The following is a 20,200-nucleotide window of genomic DNA, read 5'->3' as shown; positions in this document are numbered from 1 at the left end:
CTTTCGAATGAGATAAAGGAATTGAGGGGGAGAAAGAGTGACAAGACCAAAGCAAGAATCAAAGAACAGGTTGAGCAGCAGTTGGTGGTGGTAAGTTAAAGAGCGCGCAGGCAGCCTCTGGCGAGAGGCGCCGCTGGTGGAGGAAAGAAACAAAGAATCCTCTTGCCCGGGGAACACTTCTCGTCTTAAGTAACTTGGTTGATTATGGCTCGGTGTCGCTGTGAGGTATGTGGGGGAATAGCTTCTTGGCAAAAATGGTAGGCCTCAATTTTCCTCTTTGAGCTAGATTGTAATAGGCTCCACCTGCATCGCGATGGAACTGTCGGAGGATATGCATATATTATTGGTCGAATGCACGGACACCGCAGTGGTAGGCCTCCAAAGTGGATTTTGAGTGACTATGGTGCTATCTGACTGGATGTATATGCCGCCTCATAGCCCTCAAAGAGCAGAATAGGTCTATCTCCAATCGGCACTTTGGTCGCTATGCGCATAGTAGGCCTCAATTATGGCCGATCTTATGGGTTTCCGGATCCATTATGCATTTCGGGCTGCAAGGTGAGCAGTGATGGTCTTTCTCTATCCTAAAGAGCTCCTGCAATGCCTGCGGCCACTTTCCCCTCTTTGCCATGTGTTTTTGAATGGGATCGGAAGTCGAGGGTATAAATGTAGCTCCGTCTTGATCTCAGTACATGCCAGTATGAAGCGTCTAAGATTCGAAATCCTTACTTATTCTTCCTGCTATAATCTCAGCTGAGCCCCCAATATGCCCGACCTACCCCCGAAGATCATCGACACCACCGCTGGCATCAGCGAACTCGTCGAGCTCCTCAAAAACCTCCCAAACATCCCTCCATCGCTGTACATAGACCTTGAAGGCATGAACCTCTCCCGCCACGGCTCGATTTCCATAATGCAGATCTTCCTCCTACCAAAGAACGAGATCTACCTAGTCGACATCCACACGCTCGGATCCTCTGCCTTCTCCACCCTCTCCGCGAGCGGCATAACTCTAAAGTCTATTCTCGAGGATGAAACTATTCAGAAAGCCTTTTTCGACGTCCGCAACGACTCCGATGCATTGTATAGTCACTTCGGTATCCACCTCGCGGGCATTCAGGATATCCAGCTCCTCGAGCTTGCCACTCGCAGTGGCTCGCGAAGATTTATCAATGGTCTTGCGCGGTGCATCGAGAAGGATGTGGTCTTGTCCGGGTCCGAGGTGAGAACATGGAGAGATATCAAGGAAAAAGGACGCGCCCTCTTTGCACCGGAACGGGGTGGGTCGTATGAGGTGTTTAATGCTCGGCCCCTGTCGGAGGAAATTATACTGTACTGTGCGCAGGATGTCAGGATTCTGCCGAGACTGTGGGCCGTATACAACGGTAAGCTGGGTTCTAGCTGGAGGGGACGGATTGAGGTCGCTACGCGCGATAGGATCAATGTTTGCTTTCAGGCTGGGTATACTGGTGTTGGGAGGCATATGGCTTTGGCGCCTTCGGGATGGGCTTAGACGAGTTCTCTAGATTGTCCCACTTGGAGTACTATCTATATGTCTTGGATCTCTTGACTACCTGTTAGCCTTTTAGGCGCCGTTGCAAAGTTTCGCGCCGAGTGAGATCTTATTGTTTTTTTTCTTTTTACAGCAAAGTCTATATGTCGAGCTGAAATATTCCTACCCTGCAGCCATCATACAATCCGTTACTAAATTGGTTGTTATAACATATTTTCGGCCGTATGGAAAACTGTGATACCATATAGGACAGGACTTAATAGTTGTTCAATATCACAATTCAAAAAATAGGTTCTTCTTTTAGTATCAAGCTAGAAGCAACCTAGAGTAAAGTCAGCAATCAACCAACAGCAAGCACACTCACCTAGAAATCCAAATAACCTCCTAAATATCTCCTCCAAAAAAACAAAACAGGAAGCTAATAAGTATTATAAAACATCTTAGATACCTATAGCTAATCCTTGTAGCACTAGCAAGTCTTTAGTGCTCCTATAAATGGCAGGCCGCACTTTCCATAGTGCTAGATTATAATGGGCTAGGGCACGCCCCTGTTTGCGGCCACATTGGGCTTGGTAACCTTAGGAACTCGGGTGGGTGTTGCAAATCCATTTTAATAAATTTCGGAAGGTTAAGTTGATATGTTTTGTTCTAAGGTAATGGTGGATTGTTTAAACAAGTTCAATAAATAAGCTAAGGCGAGGTGAGGGTGGTATTTATTAATTAAATTGGTCACCCTGCAGCTAGTCTCAGCGCTGGCCAATGCCTCCGAGCCCTGTCGAGAGCTTCTATTCGCACCAACGACTCCCACCGATCGCTATTACATGCTCGTGACTGTAACAGACGAGCTTCGCATCTGCGACTTTGATCTCCAAGGCAAGCTGCTGCATCCTGGCACGGGTGCCTGGGGTGTGGTTGTCTGTGCGGCGGAAGACGCGGCGGGTTGTGGGGAGAGGTGAAGGCATATTGAGGCTGAAGTGGGTTGGATTGAATTTGCGGTTGAGATTTTGTATATGGCATATCTCCGAGGGGGGTAGGCGCTTGGTTTACATCTGTTGGAGCAGCTGGATATTATTAATGGTTTGTGCCGTCATACAACTAGGGAAGTCCTGGGATACCGCCCGCTTAGAGGCCAATTCCAGGTCGAAAGCTGGAGTGCATCGGCTGTCGGTCCCGAGGTATCCAGATAGGCTTCTATTCCCCTGAGCCCCCGCGATCATGCTATGTTCGTTCTATCAAGTATGTACAAAAATGAAGCGTCTACTCCTTCGGCGGCCGGGTCGCGTTGATCTCATCCAGAATCTTATTCGCTCCAGCCTCCACCAGTCTCCCGGCCAGTGTTGTCCCAAGAGACACGGCATCCTCCTCCGTTTTGATCTCTTTTTGCAGCTCACTGTGCGCAGTCTGCGTTCCATCAAGACTTACGACGATTCCTGTAATCTGCAACAGGTCCGTCCCAACCCATTCCGTCTCCACGCCAATCGGAACACTGCATCCGCCATCAAGCGCCCGCATAAGAGCGCGCTCAGCAAGGCACGCAAGCGTAGAACCCCGATCACCAAGCCGATTAATAAATTCCCTCGTCTCCTGATCATCCTTCCGGATCTCGAGTCCAAGCGCGCCTTGTCCAACAGCATGCAGAATCCCTCCATCCTTCGATCCCATATACTGCGTGATCCGGCCCTGCAATCCAATCCGCTCCATTCCACACGCAGACATGACCATACATGTATACTCGCTGTTGGGGTCATCGATCTTCGCTAATCGTGTCTCGACGTTCCCGCGGAGGTTCGCGAAGCGGAGGTGTGGGTAGAGGTGGCGGAGCTGCGCGGAGCGGCGGACGGAGGATGTGCCCACGACGGCGCCTTCGGGGAGTGTTTGGAGACTCGTGTAGGGGAGGCCGGCTTTCACGACGAGGGCATCGCGCGGGTCATCGCGGAGGGGGATCGCGGCGATGTCGCAGGTGTCCGGGAGCCTAGTTGGCATGTCTGGCGATCAGCGATCAGTTTAGGTTGGAAGAGACAAGTGAGCGGAGTCGCGGTACTGTACTCACCTTTGAGGCAGTGGACGACGACATCGATTTCGCGGGATGTCAGCTTCTCCTCAAGCTCAGTTGTCCATAGATTCTTCGCTCCAAAACTGTACAGCGCGGTCGATTTGTCCTTGTCGCCGAGCGTGCGGAGCGCTTCGATTTCGAACGTTCGGTGCGGGGCGAGCTTCTGCAAGGCGTCGCGGATGCCTTCGGCTTGTACGACAGCGAGCTTTGATCGGCGGGTGCCAATTCGGAATGGCCGATTGGCGGGCGATTCTTGCGACATGGTTTCAGTGTTTTGAGAAAGTTGAGAACAGGTGTGAGGATTGAATTCGCGATCGCCCGATGTTAGACGCGGGGTGGACGGAAGCCGATGCCAAGATCTTATTTCCACGCGCCGTGCCGTATTGCCGCCCCTCATTCCTGTGCAGCCTTCAAGCGAATACGCCGCATCCAATCACCAACGGCTCCGAATTTCCCCTTTGCTCTTGATGCTTGAGCTTCCTGACGCTCCCATTCATTCAACATCTTCCTAACCTCTTCAGCCGCCCACAGAAACCGACTATCAGTGTCCGACTGGATATACTCCTCGTAATCCTCAGGAACCGCGCCCGTACGCACAAGAATCGCAGCACACTCAACATTGAACGCCCTCAAGGCAAGCAAAACAGGATGACGACCTTGCTCATACCGTGAGCGATCAGGGAACAACCCATGGCGCAGGAAAACCTCCAGCAGTCGCGGCCTCCCGCGATCTTCATGCCGTGTCGCGAATTCCCATGGATCATCCACAATCTCGTCAAAATTGCCGTCATAGATCGCGACATTCGGATTGGCACCGCGTTGAAGCAGCAACTCTACCGACGGGATATGTTCTTCGAGGATGGCGATGGCCAGCGGCGTGTTGGTGCGTTGTTCGAGGTACTCGCTCTGAAGCGGCGCGCGATCAATGTCCGCTCCACCGTCGATGAGCAGTTTGACGGCGTCGATGCTTCGAGCGAATATGGCGACGCTGAGGAGATTTTCGGCCCATCCGGAAGGTGTAATACAGGGGTTTCCGCCGTAGGCGAATAGAAGTCTCATGCATACGACGTGAGCTCGCATCGTTGCTACCAGCAATAAGGTGTCGACGATGCAGGTGCTGGCGATCGGTTGAACGTCTTGATTGAAGGGAACATTCTGTCGCGACTTCGTCTGTTGGCACTCCTGTCGGGCTATTCCGCCCTTCTTGATCACGCGTTGAACCGCTTCCAAGGCGAGGGATTCACCCATCCAGTAGACGATCCGCTCCGCCGGATTCTTCTGCAGTATGGCCTGTCGGAGACCCTGGTTCCACGACCCTAGATATGTTAGCTTAGGAGCCACACAGGCAACAGACAATTACCCACGCGACACAAGTAGTAGAGGCCAACAGTCCAGCTTCCGCCGGACTCTCCGTCTCCACGCATAATACCAGTCACATGTCGTCCAGTACTCAGGTACTGGTGGGAGTTCGGTGAGCTCCCCGAATATCAAAAGTTGGATGTCCCAGGGTAGGTTGTTCCAGCCTATTTTCGTGACGGTCAGCTCCTTGGGTCGCTTCATGGTGGGATTCGGTGAAAGTGGCTGGGCAAGTATGGGACAGTTGAGCCTCGTGTTGCGCCCCTTTTTCTAGCAGGCTGGGCGATCCACCCGCGGATTGTGATAGGACGGCGGGGATGGAGGGAACATGATGGATTGGAACAAACACTGCAGACAGCCCGAGTTTCCTGGGGAGTGTTTACGCCTCTCAAATCAAGTGTTGATATGTTAATAAACCAAACTCAGTAGGAGCGATATCCCGCCCGCCTTCACCGTCGTAAAGTAATAGATATAATGGAAGGTCTCGGGTAGAGCCGGTCACGGAATAAGTATGCTCTAACCTTGCGACTCAAACAGGATTCCCTCTGAGCGTTCAAGAATTCTGACGTGGTTGAGAGCTGCAGCCATAAGTTTGTTCAACCCCTTTTGCCGACAGAGTTAGTCGGGCTCTTCTTGGACGTTTGCATTCGAGGCCGCCGGGCCGTCAGGGTTCAATGGATTCGGTTCTATCTCTACGACCGCGACAGCACGCGGGAGCTCATCTGGGGACTATGATGTCCGGGCCCTCTAAGACTATGATTCGCCTACAAGAGGTTGTTTACGATCGGGATGGAGTGGACGGTGGAGGAGATTCGCTGTAGCCATGCGATTTCAGTTGACAAGCGTTGGTTTAGCTCGTTGACCTAGACAAGCTGTATTAGCTACCTAGAGCAGTCGTCTACCGAAGCATTTATACATCATCGTAGATTCAAACAGCAGCATCAAACCTACGCCTCCACGTTCCTAAGCTAATTGGCACAATGTGACTCGGACACATCGGGGTAGGGAGCGGCTCAACCACGTGGAGAGAAAGCCATTCCTCCAAATAGGGTGAGATTTCGAAATCGACGAAATAGTACACTAACCCACGTATCTGATCGGCCGTTGGATCTCGGACCATATTCGAGATAAGATAACCCCTTCGTCGCTGATAAGATGCGGGGTTTTTGGTGTCACAAGATATCTAAAACACCTCCAACCTTAACTTTAACTTGCACCACGACCCTTCATCACTTCTGCCATTACACAATTCAGTCAACTGTAAAACAGGAACAATGACAACAATTAAAACACACTTCGGTGAACTCACCGTTAAAGAAGGGATTGTCCCGGGCGACTTCACCAACATCCCCATCATCGACCTGTCAAACCTCGATAGCCCGGACTTGGCGAGTAGGCGCGCACTCGCGGATGAGATTTATGACGCGTGTACGAGGGTGGGGTTTTTCTATATCAAGGTATACTTCTTTGTCTATATACTATAAGTGTGAGTAAGAGACTTATAAGTGATAGAACCACGGCATCCCACCCGAGAACGTAAAGGCGATGCACGAGGCAGCCCAGGCGTTCTTCGCGCTCTCGCACGAGCAGAAGATGGAGTATTATCTTGGGAAATCAAACGTCCATTCCCCCACACGTCCATCCACACTACTCCAGCCGTATAAACTGATGGAAATGGCAGCGCTACCACGGCTACAGCCCGCTCTCCGGCGAACACAGCGACAAAGACCTCTTCGGCTCGCAAACGAACCTCTCCGAGTCCTTCGACATTGGCTACGAGATTGCAGGCGACCCGTCGAAATCCACATCCACCGATATCCTCCCACCTGACCCCTTCGAGCTGTATGGCGGAAACCAGTGGCCCTACGACAGCGTTCTCCCTGGGTTCCGCACGACGTATCTGGCCTATTTCCGCGCCTGCATCGCGCTGAGTAGGAAATTACTGAGGATCTTTGCGCTCGCGCTGGATTTGGAAGAGGGGTATTTCGATGGGTTTGTTACGTTTCCGGGATCTATGTCGAGACTTCTGCATTATCCGCCGCAGGCCTTGCAGGGGGAGGAAAGGGTGGGTATTGAGGCTCATACTGTGCGTCTCTCTCTCTCCATTGCTTTGATAATGTGAGATACATGGTGACCAAGAAGATGCTTGCTGACTTTGTAGGACTTCGAATGCTTCACAATCCTTTCCCAAGACTCCGTGCCCGCGCTCCAGGTCCTCAACTCGAGTAACCAGTGGGTCACTGCAACGCCGATACCGGATACACTGGTCGTGAATGTCGGGGATTTCATGTCATTCTGGTCTGCTTTTCCAACCTCGCATGCGCTACCCCTCGTCAGTCTTATAAAAGGAAAAGCGAAACTAACCAACAACAGGACGGGTGGGAAATTCCGCTCCACCGTCCACCGCGTCACGAACCTGACAGGCGATAATCGGTACTCGGTGCCCTTTTTCTTCGGTGTGAATTATGATGCTACTGTTGAGGTTCTGCCTACGTGTGTCCCTGAGAGTGGGAGGGGTGCGAGGGAAGCTGTTAAGGCTGGTCAGGTAAGTGCTCTTCTCTAGAGATTAGAAGATGGCAACATTGTCAGATAACGATGGGAGCTAATGAGGTGGGTATGTGCATAGTATGTGCGCGACAGATTATCGAAATCGTACATTGGATTCGGGGAGGGGGGTACAGAGTAAGATTGCGGATGGCCCCTGGTTCATACGAGGGAGGATAAGGTGCAATGACACAATATCACAAGCGCAAGTCGAACAAGCAAGTAAAGACAGATAGCCAGCCCGCCAGGAAGCATACTCTTATCTAGGCGAAAGAACCGTGGCAGAGTTATCTTCAACTATCCATTTTCCCTCACACTCGATATCATTATCAGTCTAGTCTGATTCTTACCTATCGCCTGCCATCCAAAGCCATCTCACGCAAGGCCTACACCAGGCCCACCCCACCCAGCCTGCATTCTTCTGACAACTGAACATGTGGAATCTAACCCTGATCGAGTAACCCAGCCCGCTAGCTCAGCCCAACTGGAGCCCGGCCCGGAGGTCGTCAGCCCCAGCGGGCCGAGTTGATTACGAGTACAATGTTGGACGCCTTTTGGGCCTGGTCGATACAAGGTACTTCAGACGGGCTGAGCGATAAGCCACTCCGAGACGCGGCGAGACCGGGCCCTTCCCTTTACGGTAAGGCGATTATTCGACCTCGGGAGGCCTAGAGGCCTGGAAGGCCTGGACTAACGGGGCCCGGTCCTCCCTCAGGCGTGGGAATCTCTTCTCTTATCGTTGGCTGTGGTTGTGACTTGAGCGGTTGGTTTTCAGTTCCGTAGCCACGTATTTAACGTCCTTAGCAACGACGGTTGTCCTCCTGAGATCAAGCTGGAAGATTAGGTAACTCCTCGGAGAATAGACAATGTGCAATGCCTGCCCAAAATGAGACATACCAAGAACGTATGAAGGACCTTTTTACGGTGGTCAGCGACAGAAAAATGAAAATTCTGGGGTATAGGTACAGTATGTGTAGCTAATGTTCAAACGGGACGTACTAGCCGGTCTCGCACGAAATTATATGCAAGAAGCAAAACGAGAAGACATCATGAAATGCACAAAAATAAACCACCATTACCACTTCCCCAACTTCCCACTCCCATCCAACTCATTCAACCGATGCGCATCACTCATCTCAACCATCACCATATCCCCAGGAAGTTCCGCGACCACCGTCGCAGGCGGGTGATGAGGTACCGTGGCAGCGCCATCAAGCGGCGAATACGCCTGCTTAACCGGCGTCCGCGGCGGCTCAGGCTCCATGACCTGGTACACGGGCGCAGAGTCAAGTTCGGTCTTGCCCTCAGTCCACGCAGGGTTGTAGGCTGCAGCGCCATACATCGGCGTTGGCGGCACGGATAATGGAGCTTTTGTGGTTGTAGTGTCGGATTTATCGCCGGGTCCGAATGCGCCTCCGTAGCCTGGAGGTTGGTGGTCGTCGCGGGCAACGCGGCGCCGACGGCCTAGGAAAAAGAAGAGGGCGCCTATAGCGGCGATTGCGGCGGCACCGCCGACGACTCCGCCTGCAATTGCGGCGACGGGGGTTGAGGATGTATCTGAATCGGATGCTTCGCTACTTGGAGGTTCGTCGTTGGAGGAGGCGGGTGCAGGCGTTGAGTTTGTATTTGATGTTGATGTTGCTGCTGACGCAGTCGAGGTCTCTGTTGCCTCGTCCGACGTCGCTGGCTCCATTGACTGGGTTGACTCCGTACTCGAGTCCGAGGACTCTGAAGATCTGGTTGACTCTGTTGTTGTTGGCTCTGCCTCTTCCGTTGATTCGGTAGTCTCCGTTGACTGTGTTACCGTGACGGTAGATGGTTTTGAAGTTGTAGTACTAGGTCTACTCGTCGTCGTGGTTGTAGTCGCAGTGGTCGTCGTAGTCTCATGCTCATCCTCCGCATCCTCATCGGCAACACGAAAGGAGCGCAGGTCCCTACTGGCAGCCTTCGTCCATGGCGAGGGTGGCGAGTATCCTGCCTTGGATCCAGAACAGTTATCGTTTTCCCATAGCCAAAGGGAGTACCCGTCGTTTCCAGGCGCCCATCGAAAGGTCTCCCCTTCGGCGTGATTTATCGTCTGACAACTCACTGGGCTGTTATCGTTTTCGACGTAAGACTTTCCATCTGAGTTTGTCCATGTAAAGCTCCACGCAGAGACCGAGGAGGCGACCGATAGGATCAAGACGACTCGCATGGCGCAGCTTTGGGCGATGACGGACACGAAAAGGAGCGAAATAGAGGGAACAGACAACCGGGTTGGGCGGCGCCTCGCCTCTTATGAACCTCGTATTCAGGGTCAGTCACATTTCACCAGCGGATCCGCCCACCCATCTTTCCAGCCAACGCTCTGATCGCCTTGGTCTCATCGTGTGACTGGACGCGATCCGTCTTCGTTCCACTATCGACGAGAAGGATACGAGCCCTAAGAGACTTGGCTGTCTCATTGTTCGCGGCTTGTCGGATTCCTTGTGAATTGCCTTGACCAGGGCCGTGAGGACACTCTGCGCCGCCTTGACTGTTGAATTCAATTCAAACCCAAGCAATTCCTCTCGCATCGACACTTCAGTCTCCTCGAAGAAGCGGATTCAAGAAGGGGTGCATCTCGCGAGATGAGGATCCGCGCCATCTGATTGGCGCATATCTCGTGGAATACGAGATATGGTGGACCTAGTGCAGGTACTCATTTAGCGAGATTGGCATTGTTGGGGCGGTGCGAAGTGGCTCTTCGAGAAATGATCCAGCGGTCGATCACCTCTTTAAACAACTGAGGCTCTTCGAAAGTTTCAAGTCGGGATCGTGGTGTCTCATTGGAATTTGTGGGTGCAACACGGGGGACTGGCGCGGATCGACATGTCTACTGTGGTTGATTCCCCGGGTCGATACGGAACAGAGCATCGATTGGCGATTGATTAGGCTAATAGATTGCGATATTGCGAGATTGCGAGAGGACATCTTGCGTGAGGTTGGGCGTTTGGATCATGGGAAAGTTCAATTGGCCCTTGGTCCTTCCTCCAAACGCCATGTTCCTGATTGAGCCAATAGAACTGATAAGTGTCGCTTTCCCTCCGCTCGCCCAGAGCATGAAACAGCGAAGCCAACAAGGTCGGCCTTGCCGGCCCCAGCTGTATATATCGAAAAGGAGGAAGGGCGACATGGAGGTGGGGCCCCAGGGAGCGTAATCTGCACGTTGGAAAAGCCTGAGCAAGTGGTTATTTCCTTTTGCAGGAGCTGAAAGACTGTTTGCTTTTTTTAGCGATGACAACCTCACGCTTGGGCAATCGGGGGGAAATTGAATGGCCCTTATCGAACGCCATATCGTATCTAGATGGGCCGAAGAAGCATCCGGAGTAATCTAGAAGTGAGTGGATAGTACGGACAATCATCTATATTTCGCGCATGAGCGCAGAGTTGATCTAGAAGTGGTGGATTCAAGCTTGACTCTCTTGGACAATCCCGAACTCCGGATAGTGGGTAACGTTTGCTTCACTTGGCGCCAATCCAGATCGCCGGCATCTGCACTGCAGCCGCACCTGCAAGAGGATTCGCGCGAGGTCGTGAAGAATGCATGTCAGACGGGGACGGAATGACGGAGCGAGCCCAGTAGATGATAGTCGGCATGCAGCCCCCAGGTGTACGCCGTAAACGTATAGTCTCTACACTCCACTATTCAGCATTAGGGCGGTATCACTTCGATTCAAGGAACAGATGATTAACAATGCGGTACCGGGCAGGCCTTTTACGGAGAGTGCTGCAAGGCGAAGTCTGTTTCGCAGAGAGGGGCGATTTTGAAGTCGACTGCAGGGGGTTCGAGGGTTGCCAGCCAATCGTGGCCGAGTGTGGCGGCGTCCCGGCGCTACCTGATTAGGCGGGCGCCGAGATGGATGCACAACAAAGCTCTCGCAAGGTCATTGTTCTCAGATCATTTCCCCAATACGGCGCGCTGCGTACAATCCCCTCTCAGCCAGCTGCTGGTGGCTTACTGTTGTTAGTCAAGCGTATTGTGGCAATGAGTGTGACGAGCCATACAATCCCTGCTGTCCATCTTTGCTAGAGCCTAGCGATTGTCAGATTTTGACCCCACCACATGATATACCAAGGATTGGATAATAGCAAATATGACGTGGTCAGGCAGCTTGAGCTTTTATTGGCTTTAGGACCTGGCCGATGGATCTCGTGCTAGACAGTTCGATGGACGGTCGGCGGTGACAAGAGACGTGCCGTTCGCGCCGCGGAATAGGGTCTCCAGTGATCATCGCATTGGCAAAAGGCTCCCTGGGAGGTGAAGGGCCCTGCAGACCATGCAGCTTGCGGCTCCAGCTCCAGTACGAGGCGCATAGCACTGAGGACAGGCTGAATGTGCAACAGTGCGGCCAAACCCGTGGCGGAAATGGACTCGAGAAGCGGCTTCAGTAGTTTGACGACCGGTCTAGAGCTCCGCCCTGCGTTGGACTAAGCTGACAAGCAGAGGTCGTATCAAAGGATCATGATGCCAGATCGTCGGTTGGGGCTGTTCGGGTTAATCAGTGATGGCTGACGCCAACCACGTTGTATGTGTGCTAATCGCGCTGAGGCCGGCATGTCCAAGAAAAGACAGGTTGATGCACGCCGTGAATGTGTGTCTTTTGATTGACAGGCCAAAGGCCAATGATAGCACGCGGTTGTTTGACCGAGAGTTGGCGATGATTAGAGATAGGGCTGGGTAAGCCCCTCTTTCTGGAACAAAAGCAAAAGTACCTAGGGCGCCGCCATTGAAATAAGACGCAAGACACCCTTGTTGGACAGATATCGGTCACCGTCACCAAGCCAAACACAATCCAGCACGGAAAGCGACATCAAGTGCAGCGAATCCTGTCTGTCAATCGGGGCACAACAGCATACACAGTTGATTACCTAGCATCTTCAAGCGGTCTTCTCTCCAATATACCGATTGATGATGATGGGCTCCGGGATTGCGCCGGCCGGTACGAGGGGGCTGACAGCAGCTCGCTCATCGAATGTGCAGCAACCACGAAAGCTGCGAGAAAGCTGTTCTCATTGCGCCCATTCAAAGGTTAGGTGTACTAAGGAGAAGCCAAGTTGTGCTCGCTGTACGAACCGGCACTTGGTTTGCGAATACAAGGTGTCTCGTCGCACTGGCCGTACCTCTCGCGCGGGGGGCGAAGTGTGCGGAAATTCTGAAGACAAACCAGGCACCTCGCCGCCCGTTGATTCAGCATGCAGCTGCTCCAACTTTGGCTCAACAATACCCACATCATCTCCCCCTGCAGTATCGAGTCAGAGCCAGGTACTTTCGGGCTCGGAATCAGCGTTGGCACAGGGCGTTCCCGAAAATGCTGATTTCTGGAGGTCATTTTTGGCAACGGACATATTGGGGGGCGATGTTGCAGATTTCTCGTCGTTGATACCAATGCGGTCAGATTTTGGAGATCCCTTGGCATCTGGCATGTCGACACCAGGATTGAACGAGGACCAGATCAATTTCCTAGACTCACAAGGTATGAGCGATCTAGCTTCAGTCAACGAGCCGCCGACATTACCAACACCGGCATCATCGGCTGGAAGTTCGGTTATCATCCCCAGCGCCCCTCTGCAACATTCAACGTCTTGTACAGCAATGATTATAGGGGTTTTATCCCACCTGTCTGCGGATGAGCCCACAGGGTGCCACCAACTAGATGCTGGATCTGTCTACAGCCAGCGACCTCCAAGCAGCTCCAACGTCTCCGAAATCAGAAACGCGATGGAGTTAATTAGCAATGTGCTGCATTGCCCGTGCTCGGAGAATGGGTACGTCCTATCAATCGCGTCACTCGCCGTCTTGAAGACGATGAGCTGTTATGTTACCGCCGTGGAAGCTCTCAACGCCGGAGACGGAATGGCGGGCGGGTTGAGAACCCCAAGCGACCAACCAGGGGAAAAACCGACCAAAGATCAGATAATGCATTTCCCACCAACAGTACAGGGACATATTGTTGAGGGGAGCAATCAAGGTTCCATGGAAGAGCGATTTGTACTCAATGACCTGCACCGCTTTCAACACATGGTCAACCTGTTTTCGTTGCGGTTGGAATCAAGTCGGCTGCGGACATGCGACTTGTCGAATCGCCCGCCCGATGCACTCAACACAGTTGGCCAGAGTGGCTCCGCGGTGCTTCAGAAAGCTTCAACTTCACCTCTATCATGTTCGAGTCTCTTCCACTTGGAAGACGATATTCGCCAGTGCCTGCGCGCGGTGTCTTCTCGGGCGATACACATGCTCGCCGTCAGTAAGCATGTACGTGTTTAGGGGGCGTATCGCATTGTGGAAGGGATGGTGGGATCGCAAGGCGCACTGGCTTAATGGGGATAGAGGCGCGGGTGGTGGCTGAACTGCTAAACTAGCCCTCGCAGCCTTCATAGAGATAGACGACTCGAACTATAGATCGATTAGTATAATGAATAATGACCTCGCAGCTCATTGATTCGAAGTATAGGAAAACAGTAGAGGAGTAGGAGCTACCATGTCCACCACACGCCGAACATGTCGGAAACAAGCAGAGTACTCGTTGCCATGCAGCGCTTTAATCGAAGATGATACAACGATAAATATCCCTTCACAATGCCGACCGGAGTCCGCTATAGGGAACTGGGTGCAGGAAGTTGCTGCCTACCCTGTAGACCCTGATCTGGCCGTCACCCAGTGAGAGCGTGGTGGGTCAGGCGCAGCACCTCCATATCCCCGCGTATCAGCGTCGACGGTGCGATTCATCGTGCAAAGCTTGCGTGTCGCAGACACAATCCCTGTTCCAACGGGCGTATAGAAAGTAAGCAAGAATAAAAACAGCGGTCGCCCCTCTTTCGGTCCAAATCTAGATCTCGACCCCCAGCTAGCGGACACTCGATGCTTGGGTCGTCATCTTGCAAGAGCTGCATTTGCCAAGACCTGGATCTCGTCAGCCACGCTGTGGAATCTGCATTCAGCTCCGGCAAAGCTGAACAATCAGGGTTTTGGCGCGTACCAAGAGCAGAAAAAGGGCTGTCAGACGTTCTTCATTCGAGCCCCGTGTGATGAAAAACAAAGGAATCTCCAGGTTGACACTGACGGTGGGCGAGAGACGAGCCAAGTCGCGCTTTCCCGAATTAGGACATGTGCCTGCTCCTGCCTCTTTTCTCGCCCGGCTAGCGGCTCGACATCATTTGAGTTGTCTAAACTGGCGTATTTTGGGTGCCGTCCATCAGGCAGTTCATCAGGAGACTCCGTTCACAGCCTTGTCTGATTCAATACCAAAAGGTCCTTGTCCATTGGGATGCATCTCCAGCTGATGTTGGAGATTGTCGCACAGGCATTTTTGCTGGCGCGAGTAAGCACCAATCATGCCGGTCTTTGCTTTTTCCAATCCCTTCTCAAGGCGAGACCGATCGGCCCACGAATGATATATCATGGAGAAGCCCTGCACGGTCGGGGATACTGTATCTAGTCGTCTTTTGCATGTTGCCGCTCTAAGCCCTTTATGCCATAATAACCTTGCATTCTCTATACAATGCCTGGACCTAAGCCACTTGGTTCATTCTCTCAGACGGCATAATCACCCTTACTCATAACGCAGCACCACGGAGCTTGGAATACGACTCGGTTTCTCTGTATAATTACATATCCATTCCAGTCCACCTCCTCCGCAAGGCAAAAGCAGCAGCTTTCGGCCTCCGGTCCCGGGTAAAAACCCCTTTCTTATTCCCGTCAACCCGAAAGACCTGAAGACTGGTTTGGAAATCCGCAAAGCTCCAAACATGCTCACCAACCACCGCATCGAGCCGGTCGAACACGCCATGGTACATCTCCAGGAATCGGACTTGGTACTCCTCGCTCCATGGTACGTCTTGGATCGCGTGAAGGCCCGCCTGGGTATCAGCACCGTATTCCGATATAATAATGGGCTTGTCACTGTACGCGGCCTGCCACGCCCGCAAGTCCTTTTCAAGTGCGGCCTCAGCACCCTGTAAGTCGCCGGTGTTTTTGTACCAACCGTAGTAGCGGTTCAGGCAGAGAACGTCAAAGAGGTCGGCGATTTTGTCCGTTGCATGGGTACAGAACATGAAGTTGGCGTAGCAGATTGGTCGAGATGGATCAAGCTGGCGGGTTAGAGTGACAAGCGGGTCGAAATATTCTCTGGCCCCCGGCTCCGAGGACGCCGGTTCGTTGGCGATCGCCCACAAGACCACGCATGGATGGTTCTTATCGCGTGCGACGAGCTCACGAATTGCATGTGCATGCATCTCCCGTGTAGATTCATTGATAGAGTCTGGGGAAAAGGTACTTGGCACGTTTGTCCCATGCAGCCCAGCCACCATGGCCAGATTTAGCCCTACAGCAGGGGTCTCGTCGATCACCACTATCCCGTGCCTATCAGCGTAGTCCAAGACCTCTTCGGCATGCGGATAGTGGGCTGTCCGGAAGGAATTTGCCCCTATCCAGTGCATAAGCTGGAAGTCATGCACCATGGAGACGGGATCAAATCCCTTGCCGCGGATAGCGAGGTCCTCGTGCTTGCCAAAGCCCTTGAAGTAAAATGGTTTGTGATTGATTAGAAATTCAGCCTCGCGTACTTCAATTTTGCGGATTCCAACTGGCAGCATGTACAGGTCTCGAGTCTGACCCTTGTCAAGATCAACCAATGCCACCCTAATCCGGTAGAGGTAGGCCGACCCAGGCTGCCAAAGCCGAGGCGAGCTGATTGACAGGGTGCCCTGCGCTCCTTGCCCTCCGACAACGATGTTGTTTTCCTCGTCGATGATGGAAATATGGATTGCGGCCGGAGGGAGGGGGCGGTTGGCTGCGACTGAGTACTTGACGAGGCCGCTCGAAGCATCCTCGTTGATATCGGTGTTCACGGTAATGTCCTGTATAAATGTGTCGGGAACCGAGTAGAGCCACACTGAGCGAGCAAGACCGGCATAGTTGTAAAAGTCATGCTGGTAGTGCTGTTTCCGAGTGCCGTTGGGCAGGGTTTCAATCCGGCCTGGGGGAATTGTCTCGTTTGACAGCTCGTTGTTAACCGCGATAGTCAGTCGAAACTCCTTTCCGGCTTTGACCAAGTGGGTAATGTCCGCCTGGAACGGCGTGTATCCCCCAATGTGCTCTGTGACAAAGTGCTCATCGACATAAATGCGGCCACGATGTGTCGCGGCGTCTACACGGAGGTAGATCCTGTCTCTACTCCATCCTCGGGGTACCGCAACCTGGCGTTGATAATAGACCCAGCCAACATGATTGTGAACGTGGCTGTCAATGAAAATGTCGTTGTAGCTAGAAGGGACGGGAATCTGCAATTGCGGTGGCAGAGGCTTCGTCCACGCTCGTTGCTCCTCAATGTCGCCGGGTTCGAGGGCGAAGCTCCACATCCCATCTAGTGACAGGAGGTCACGGTGTGTGTTGGCTTGTGGTCTGAGCATTCCGTAATGTGATAGCTGAGAAATGGAAATCCAGGAAGGAACTACGCTCCCCTGTGGCTGAACCCCGGACAGTTGCTTCTTCCTCTGACTAGCGAGATTGTCCCGGTTCCATAGACCTATTTATCTCTTGATAAAAGTTGGGCTCCCACAGCTTGCATCTCAGGTTATTCAGCGTTACGGGCCGCTCGGATATGCCGAGATTCGCCAGACTGCCGTGATTAATCCCTTCAACCGTGGTATCGACGAATGAGACTTCACCCATGGTTCTCGCTATCAGTTCCACGATCCCATATTTCCTTCTCCAATACAGTCAGCAATCCATGAGAGTCCGTAAGGAACCGTGAAAGAAGTAAAAAATCTACCGGAAACGATTCAAACATGGGCTCGGTATTTCCAGGCAGGATATCGCGTTTCCAGGTCATGTAGGGCTATTGATACAACCAATAAGAGCACCGGAAGATAGCCGACGGCAACGTAAGCTGCGTGATCTCAAATGCCGATCCCCACAGTCTGTGGGAATTACCCCGGAATATCCGCTCGAACGCGTAACCCTAGCAAAGTTGCGATTATAAAATGGAGGTGGAAGATGAATCATGGCTCAGTATGTACTGCCCCATCAGGTCGCAACCTCGAAAACTGCATTCTAGCCCTCAATACCCCGTTTCTCCAGGCGATAATGTCCGAGCCAACAAAATCGAGCGAAGACCCAGTTGCTGTGGCACATCTAGAGCACAGCCAGCTCGACCATGGCAATGACAAAGTTCCCCAGTCCGCTATAGCCCGGTTCACCGAGAATGAGAAACTAATGTCTACCCGCCAAGCGGCCAAGGTATACAGGCGTGTCCTCCTCTTCTGTACGAATGCCCTCTATAATCTACCGACGGCGCTAACCGAACCAGCTCTCGTACCATTCCTGTGCGGCATGACATATGGATATGATACAGTGGCGAGCAGCGCGACGATGGCCATGCCGGCCTTCTTACTGTCATTCGGCGCAACCAATCCCACTACGAACTCGCTCTACGTACCCTCCCTTTGGAGCGCGTTGTGGACAGCTTTAACGAATCTGGGGCAGGCAATCGGCTCCTTCGCGATGGGATTCGTTGCCCAACGCATTGGGCGGCGGTATGCTATTACGAGCTGCTGCCTCATCTCTTGTGCGGGGGTCGCTGTACAATACACTGCAAGCACACGATGGGCCCTCCTAGTTGGCAAGATTATAGGCGGATTCAGCATCGGCGGTTTACTGGCTGTGGGTACGACCTATGCCTCCGACGTAAGCACTCAACCCTTTCTATCCATTCTTCTTTTCTTTTGTCCTCCCGCGCTGATTTTGGCTAGATTGCTCCTATCCGGCTGCGCGGGCCAATCTTACAGGGACTAGTGTTCTTCACCGTCCTCATGCAGGGTACTGCCCTTGGGGTGATCAGAGGCTTCGTTCCTGATATGGCGCCGAAAGCCTGGAAGATGGTGTTTGCAATACAGTGGATCGTCGCCGGTCTTCCGCTTCTTGTGCTTCTGATCCCCGAGTATGTTTCGTTCATCACCCAGCCATCCCCCCGCTGATTATATGCTAATATGAGCGGCAGGTCGCCTGTATGGCTGCTGTCAAAGGGTAGACTTGGGGATGCCCGGGAATCCCTGGTTCGCCTCTATGGCAAAGACAACAGTATCGATATCCGCCTTGAGCTCCTACGACAAACTCTCGAAATGGAAGATAATAGCAGGACCGGCGACACCGAAGCGTCGTTCCTGGAGTGTTTCCGCGCGCACAATCTGAGGCGCACAATGACGGTATGCATGATGCTTTTTGGAATCGGAATGACTGGGGTTGCGTTTCTCAACCAGAACACTTACTTCCTTCTCACCCTTGGCCTTCCCGCGGTGCATGCCTTCGATATCGGAATCGGTGGGTTTTTCCTCGCGTGTCTGGTTATTGCCGGCGGATGGTTCTTCAACGACCAAATCGGTCGCCGGAGACTATGGCTTACCGGTCTGATGGGCAATATCGTCGGAATGTCTGTCGTCGGAGGGCTAGGGTTTGTCCACAACAACGCCGGTCTGTGGTCCGTTGCTGTGCTCATGTAGGGAACCTAGAAAAAGACCACCCCACCCTCCAGTTCGAAGCCCGAGAGACTGACGCTTGCGACAGGAATCTCCTCATCCCCTGGCAGCTATATACCTGCACTGGTACAGCCTGGACTATTGCCCCCGAGATCTCGTCCTACCGTCTCCGGCAGTACACGCAATCACTCAGCTACTTTGTGCAGGCTGTGTCGAACTACATCTTCCACATGGTCGTGCCCTACCTGTATAATACTGACTCGGCCAACCTGGGGGCCAAAACGGGGTTTGTCTTTGCCGGGCTGAGCGCATGTCTTTTCGTCGTATCTTGGTTTCTGGTTCCGGATACTACGGGTCTGTCAGTTGAGGAGATCGACTGTGCTTACCGAGAGCGAGTTTCCCCTCGCAAGTTTCGCGTTTGGGCTGAGAGGGTGTAGGGCCTTGTTTTGCTTTTCGGGGAAGGGGCTCTCCTTCCTGGCGTCGTATAGGCCCGTGGTGGTAGGATCTTAGTAGGTAAAAAGTGCCGGGACTCTCGCGTCAATATAAGACCTCTGCCTTCCCTGTTATCAGTATTGCCTCACTTTTGAGCCTCGTGGTGGCGTAGTGTGGGTTTTATCAGCTATCTGGCTGGTGTAAGGCGCCAGAATCTGTACATAGTCTACGCGGGCCTTAGTGAGCCTGTAGGCTTACTAAGCCCATAAAGATATCTCCCTTGTAAACTGCAAATATTTACGCCTTAGTATTAATCTCTTCGATATATAGAGATATATATATAAATAGCTTTTTTCTTTTTTTTATTAGGCTATTATTTCCTATTATACTAGCATATACATATACCTCAGTCCCTATAACCTTAAAAACTTTAGTACATTTACCCTCTAAGCTGTCAGATAAGTCCTGCCAATCCTGCTTAGGCCTGGAAGGGCTTAAGGTATTCTGATATCGATAGAGAAGACTGCTTCTTAACGAACTAAGAAGGTAACTGGGTTTCTGAAAGGTAGGGTAGCTTTGATTCCGAAAGTAACAGACAGTAGCTAGAACTAATTACAAGTGTTAACGAGTGTGCTTAAATACTAAGTTCCATCATATCCTGACTATGCTCGGCTCGTAGCCTGGCTATGATCCGGTCATGTCCTGGGTATGCCCCATCGTAGTCAGTCTATGCTCCTCATAGCCTGCCTATGATCGTAACCCTAATCCGGCCTAGCATCATAGCTCGACTATGATCGGTCTCGGTGCAT

General features: G+C 52.4%; 7 protein-coding genes across 7 annotated transcripts; 4 read left to right on the top strand and 3 right to left on the bottom strand.

Annotated features, from left to right (window-relative positions):
- Nucleotides 1–766: 766 nt before the first annotated feature.
- Nucleotides 767–1,513, top strand: BJX68DRAFT_273297 (uncharacterized protein; the record flags this gene model as incomplete). The annotated part of the gene is made up of 1 exon (XM_071047418.1): nucleotides 767–1,513. One exon carries the CDS (start codon nucleotides 767–769, stop codon nucleotides 1,511–1,513), a length of 747 nt encoding a protein of 248 aa, XP_070892294.1.
- Nucleotides 1,514–2,555: 1,042 nt separating this feature from the next.
- On the bottom strand, nucleotides 2,556–3,854 carry BJX68DRAFT_250227 (porphobilinogen deaminase). The gene is made up of 2 exons (XM_071042221.1): nucleotides 3,564–3,854; nucleotides 2,556–3,498 (listed from the first exon to the last, which is right to left on the bottom strand). The coding sequence occupies exons 1-2, from the start codon at nucleotides 3,826–3,828 to the stop codon at nucleotides 2,771–2,773; spliced, it is 993 nt and encodes a 330-aa protein (XP_070892293.1). The 5' UTR covers nucleotides 3,829–3,854; the 3' UTR covers nucleotides 2,556–2,770.
- Nucleotides 3,855–6,134: 2,280 nt separating this feature from the next.
- Nucleotides 6,135–8,178, top strand: BJX68DRAFT_250219 (isopenicillin N synthase family dioxygenase). Its single transcript, XM_071042220.1, has 6 exons — nucleotides 6,135–6,379; nucleotides 6,435–6,542; nucleotides 6,604–7,008; nucleotides 7,084–7,220; nucleotides 7,296–7,467; nucleotides 7,549–8,178. Exons 1-6 carry the CDS (start codon nucleotides 6,197–6,199, stop codon nucleotides 7,606–7,608), a joined length of 1,065 nt encoding a protein of 354 aa, XP_070892292.1. The 5' UTR covers nucleotides 6,135–6,196; the 3' UTR covers nucleotides 7,609–8,178.
- A 316-nt stretch (nucleotides 8,179–8,494) lies between these two features.
- On the bottom strand, nucleotides 8,495–10,020 carry BJX68DRAFT_27364 (uncharacterized protein). The gene has a single exon (XM_071047511.1). It carries the CDS (start codon nucleotides 9,658–9,660, stop codon nucleotides 8,542–8,544), a length of 1,119 nt encoding a protein of 372 aa, XP_070892291.1. The 5' UTR covers nucleotides 9,661–10,020; the 3' UTR covers nucleotides 8,495–8,541.
- Nucleotides 10,021–12,282: 2,262 nt separating this feature from the next.
- BJX68DRAFT_27370 (aflatoxin regulatory protein-domain-containing protein) lies at nucleotides 12,283–13,981 on the top strand. The gene has a single exon (XM_071047526.1). It carries the CDS (start codon nucleotides 12,397–12,399, stop codon nucleotides 13,750–13,752), a length of 1,356 nt encoding a protein of 451 aa, XP_070892290.1. The 5' UTR covers nucleotides 12,283–12,396; the 3' UTR covers nucleotides 13,753–13,981.
- A 1,111-nt stretch (nucleotides 13,982–15,092) lies between these two features.
- On the bottom strand, nucleotides 15,093–16,895 carry BJX68DRAFT_273292 (glycoside hydrolase family 2 protein; the record flags this gene model as incomplete). Its single annotated transcript, XM_071047417.1, has 1 exon — nucleotides 15,093–16,895. One exon carries the CDS (start codon nucleotides 16,893–16,895, stop codon nucleotides 15,093–15,095), a length of 1,803 nt encoding a protein of 600 aa, XP_070892289.1.
- Nucleotides 16,896–17,571: 676 nt separating this feature from the next.
- Nucleotides 17,572–19,396, top strand: BJX68DRAFT_273291 (putative MFS sugar transporter; the record flags this gene model as incomplete). The annotated part of the gene is made up of 5 exons (XM_071047416.1): nucleotides 17,572–17,749; nucleotides 17,795–18,171; nucleotides 18,237–18,424; nucleotides 18,485–18,979; nucleotides 19,048–19,396. The coding sequence occupies 5 exons, from the start codon at nucleotides 17,572–17,574 to the stop codon at nucleotides 19,394–19,396; spliced, it is 1,587 nt and encodes a 528-aa protein (XP_070892288.1).
- Nucleotides 19,397–20,200: the final 804 nt, after the last annotated feature.

Source organism: Aspergillus pseudodeflectus, assembly GCF_044049435.1.
Source record: "Aspergillus pseudodeflectus strain CBS 756.74 chromosome Unknown BJX68scaffold_106, whole genome shotgun sequence".
Lineage (NCBI taxonomy): Eukaryota > Fungi > Ascomycota > Eurotiomycetes > Eurotiales > Aspergillaceae > Aspergillus > Aspergillus pseudodeflectus.
The sequence above is the reverse complement of the archived record's forward strand: the minus strand, read 5'-3'. Positions and strand labels throughout refer to the sequence as shown.

What these genes read in the sequence shown, in the direction of transcription:
- BJX68DRAFT_250227 (XM_071042221.1), bottom strand. Translation starts at nt 3,828, where the DNA reads ATGTCGCAAGAATCGCCCGCCAATCGGCCATTCCGAATTGGCACCCGC. An exon ending in CGTCGTCCACTGCCTCAAAG is followed by an intron (nt 3,499 to 3,563) that starts GTGAGTACAGTA and finishes GCTGATCGCCAG; the next exon opens with ACATGCCAACTAGGCTCCCG.
- BJX68DRAFT_250219 (XM_071042220.1), top strand. Translation starts at nt 6,197, where the DNA reads ATGACAACAATTAAAACACACTTCGGTGAACTCACCGTTAAAGAAGGG. An exon ending in TGGGGTTTTTCTATATCAAG is followed by an intron (nt 6,380 to 6,434) that starts GTATACTTCTTT and finishes TATAAGTGATAG; the next exon opens with AACCACGGCATCCCACCCGA. An exon ending in TGGGTATTGAGGCTCATACT is followed by an intron (nt 7,009 to 7,083) that starts GTGCGTCTCTCT and finishes CTGACTTTGTAG; the next exon opens with GACTTCGAATGCTTCACAAT.
- BJX68DRAFT_27364 (XM_071047511.1), bottom strand. Translation starts at nt 9,660, where the DNA reads ATGCGAGTCGTCTTGATCCTATCGGTCGCCTCCTCGGTCTCTGCGTGG.
- BJX68DRAFT_27370 (XM_071047526.1), top strand. Translation starts at nt 12,397, where the DNA reads ATGATGATGGGCTCCGGGATTGCGCCGGCCGGTACGAGGGGGCTGACA.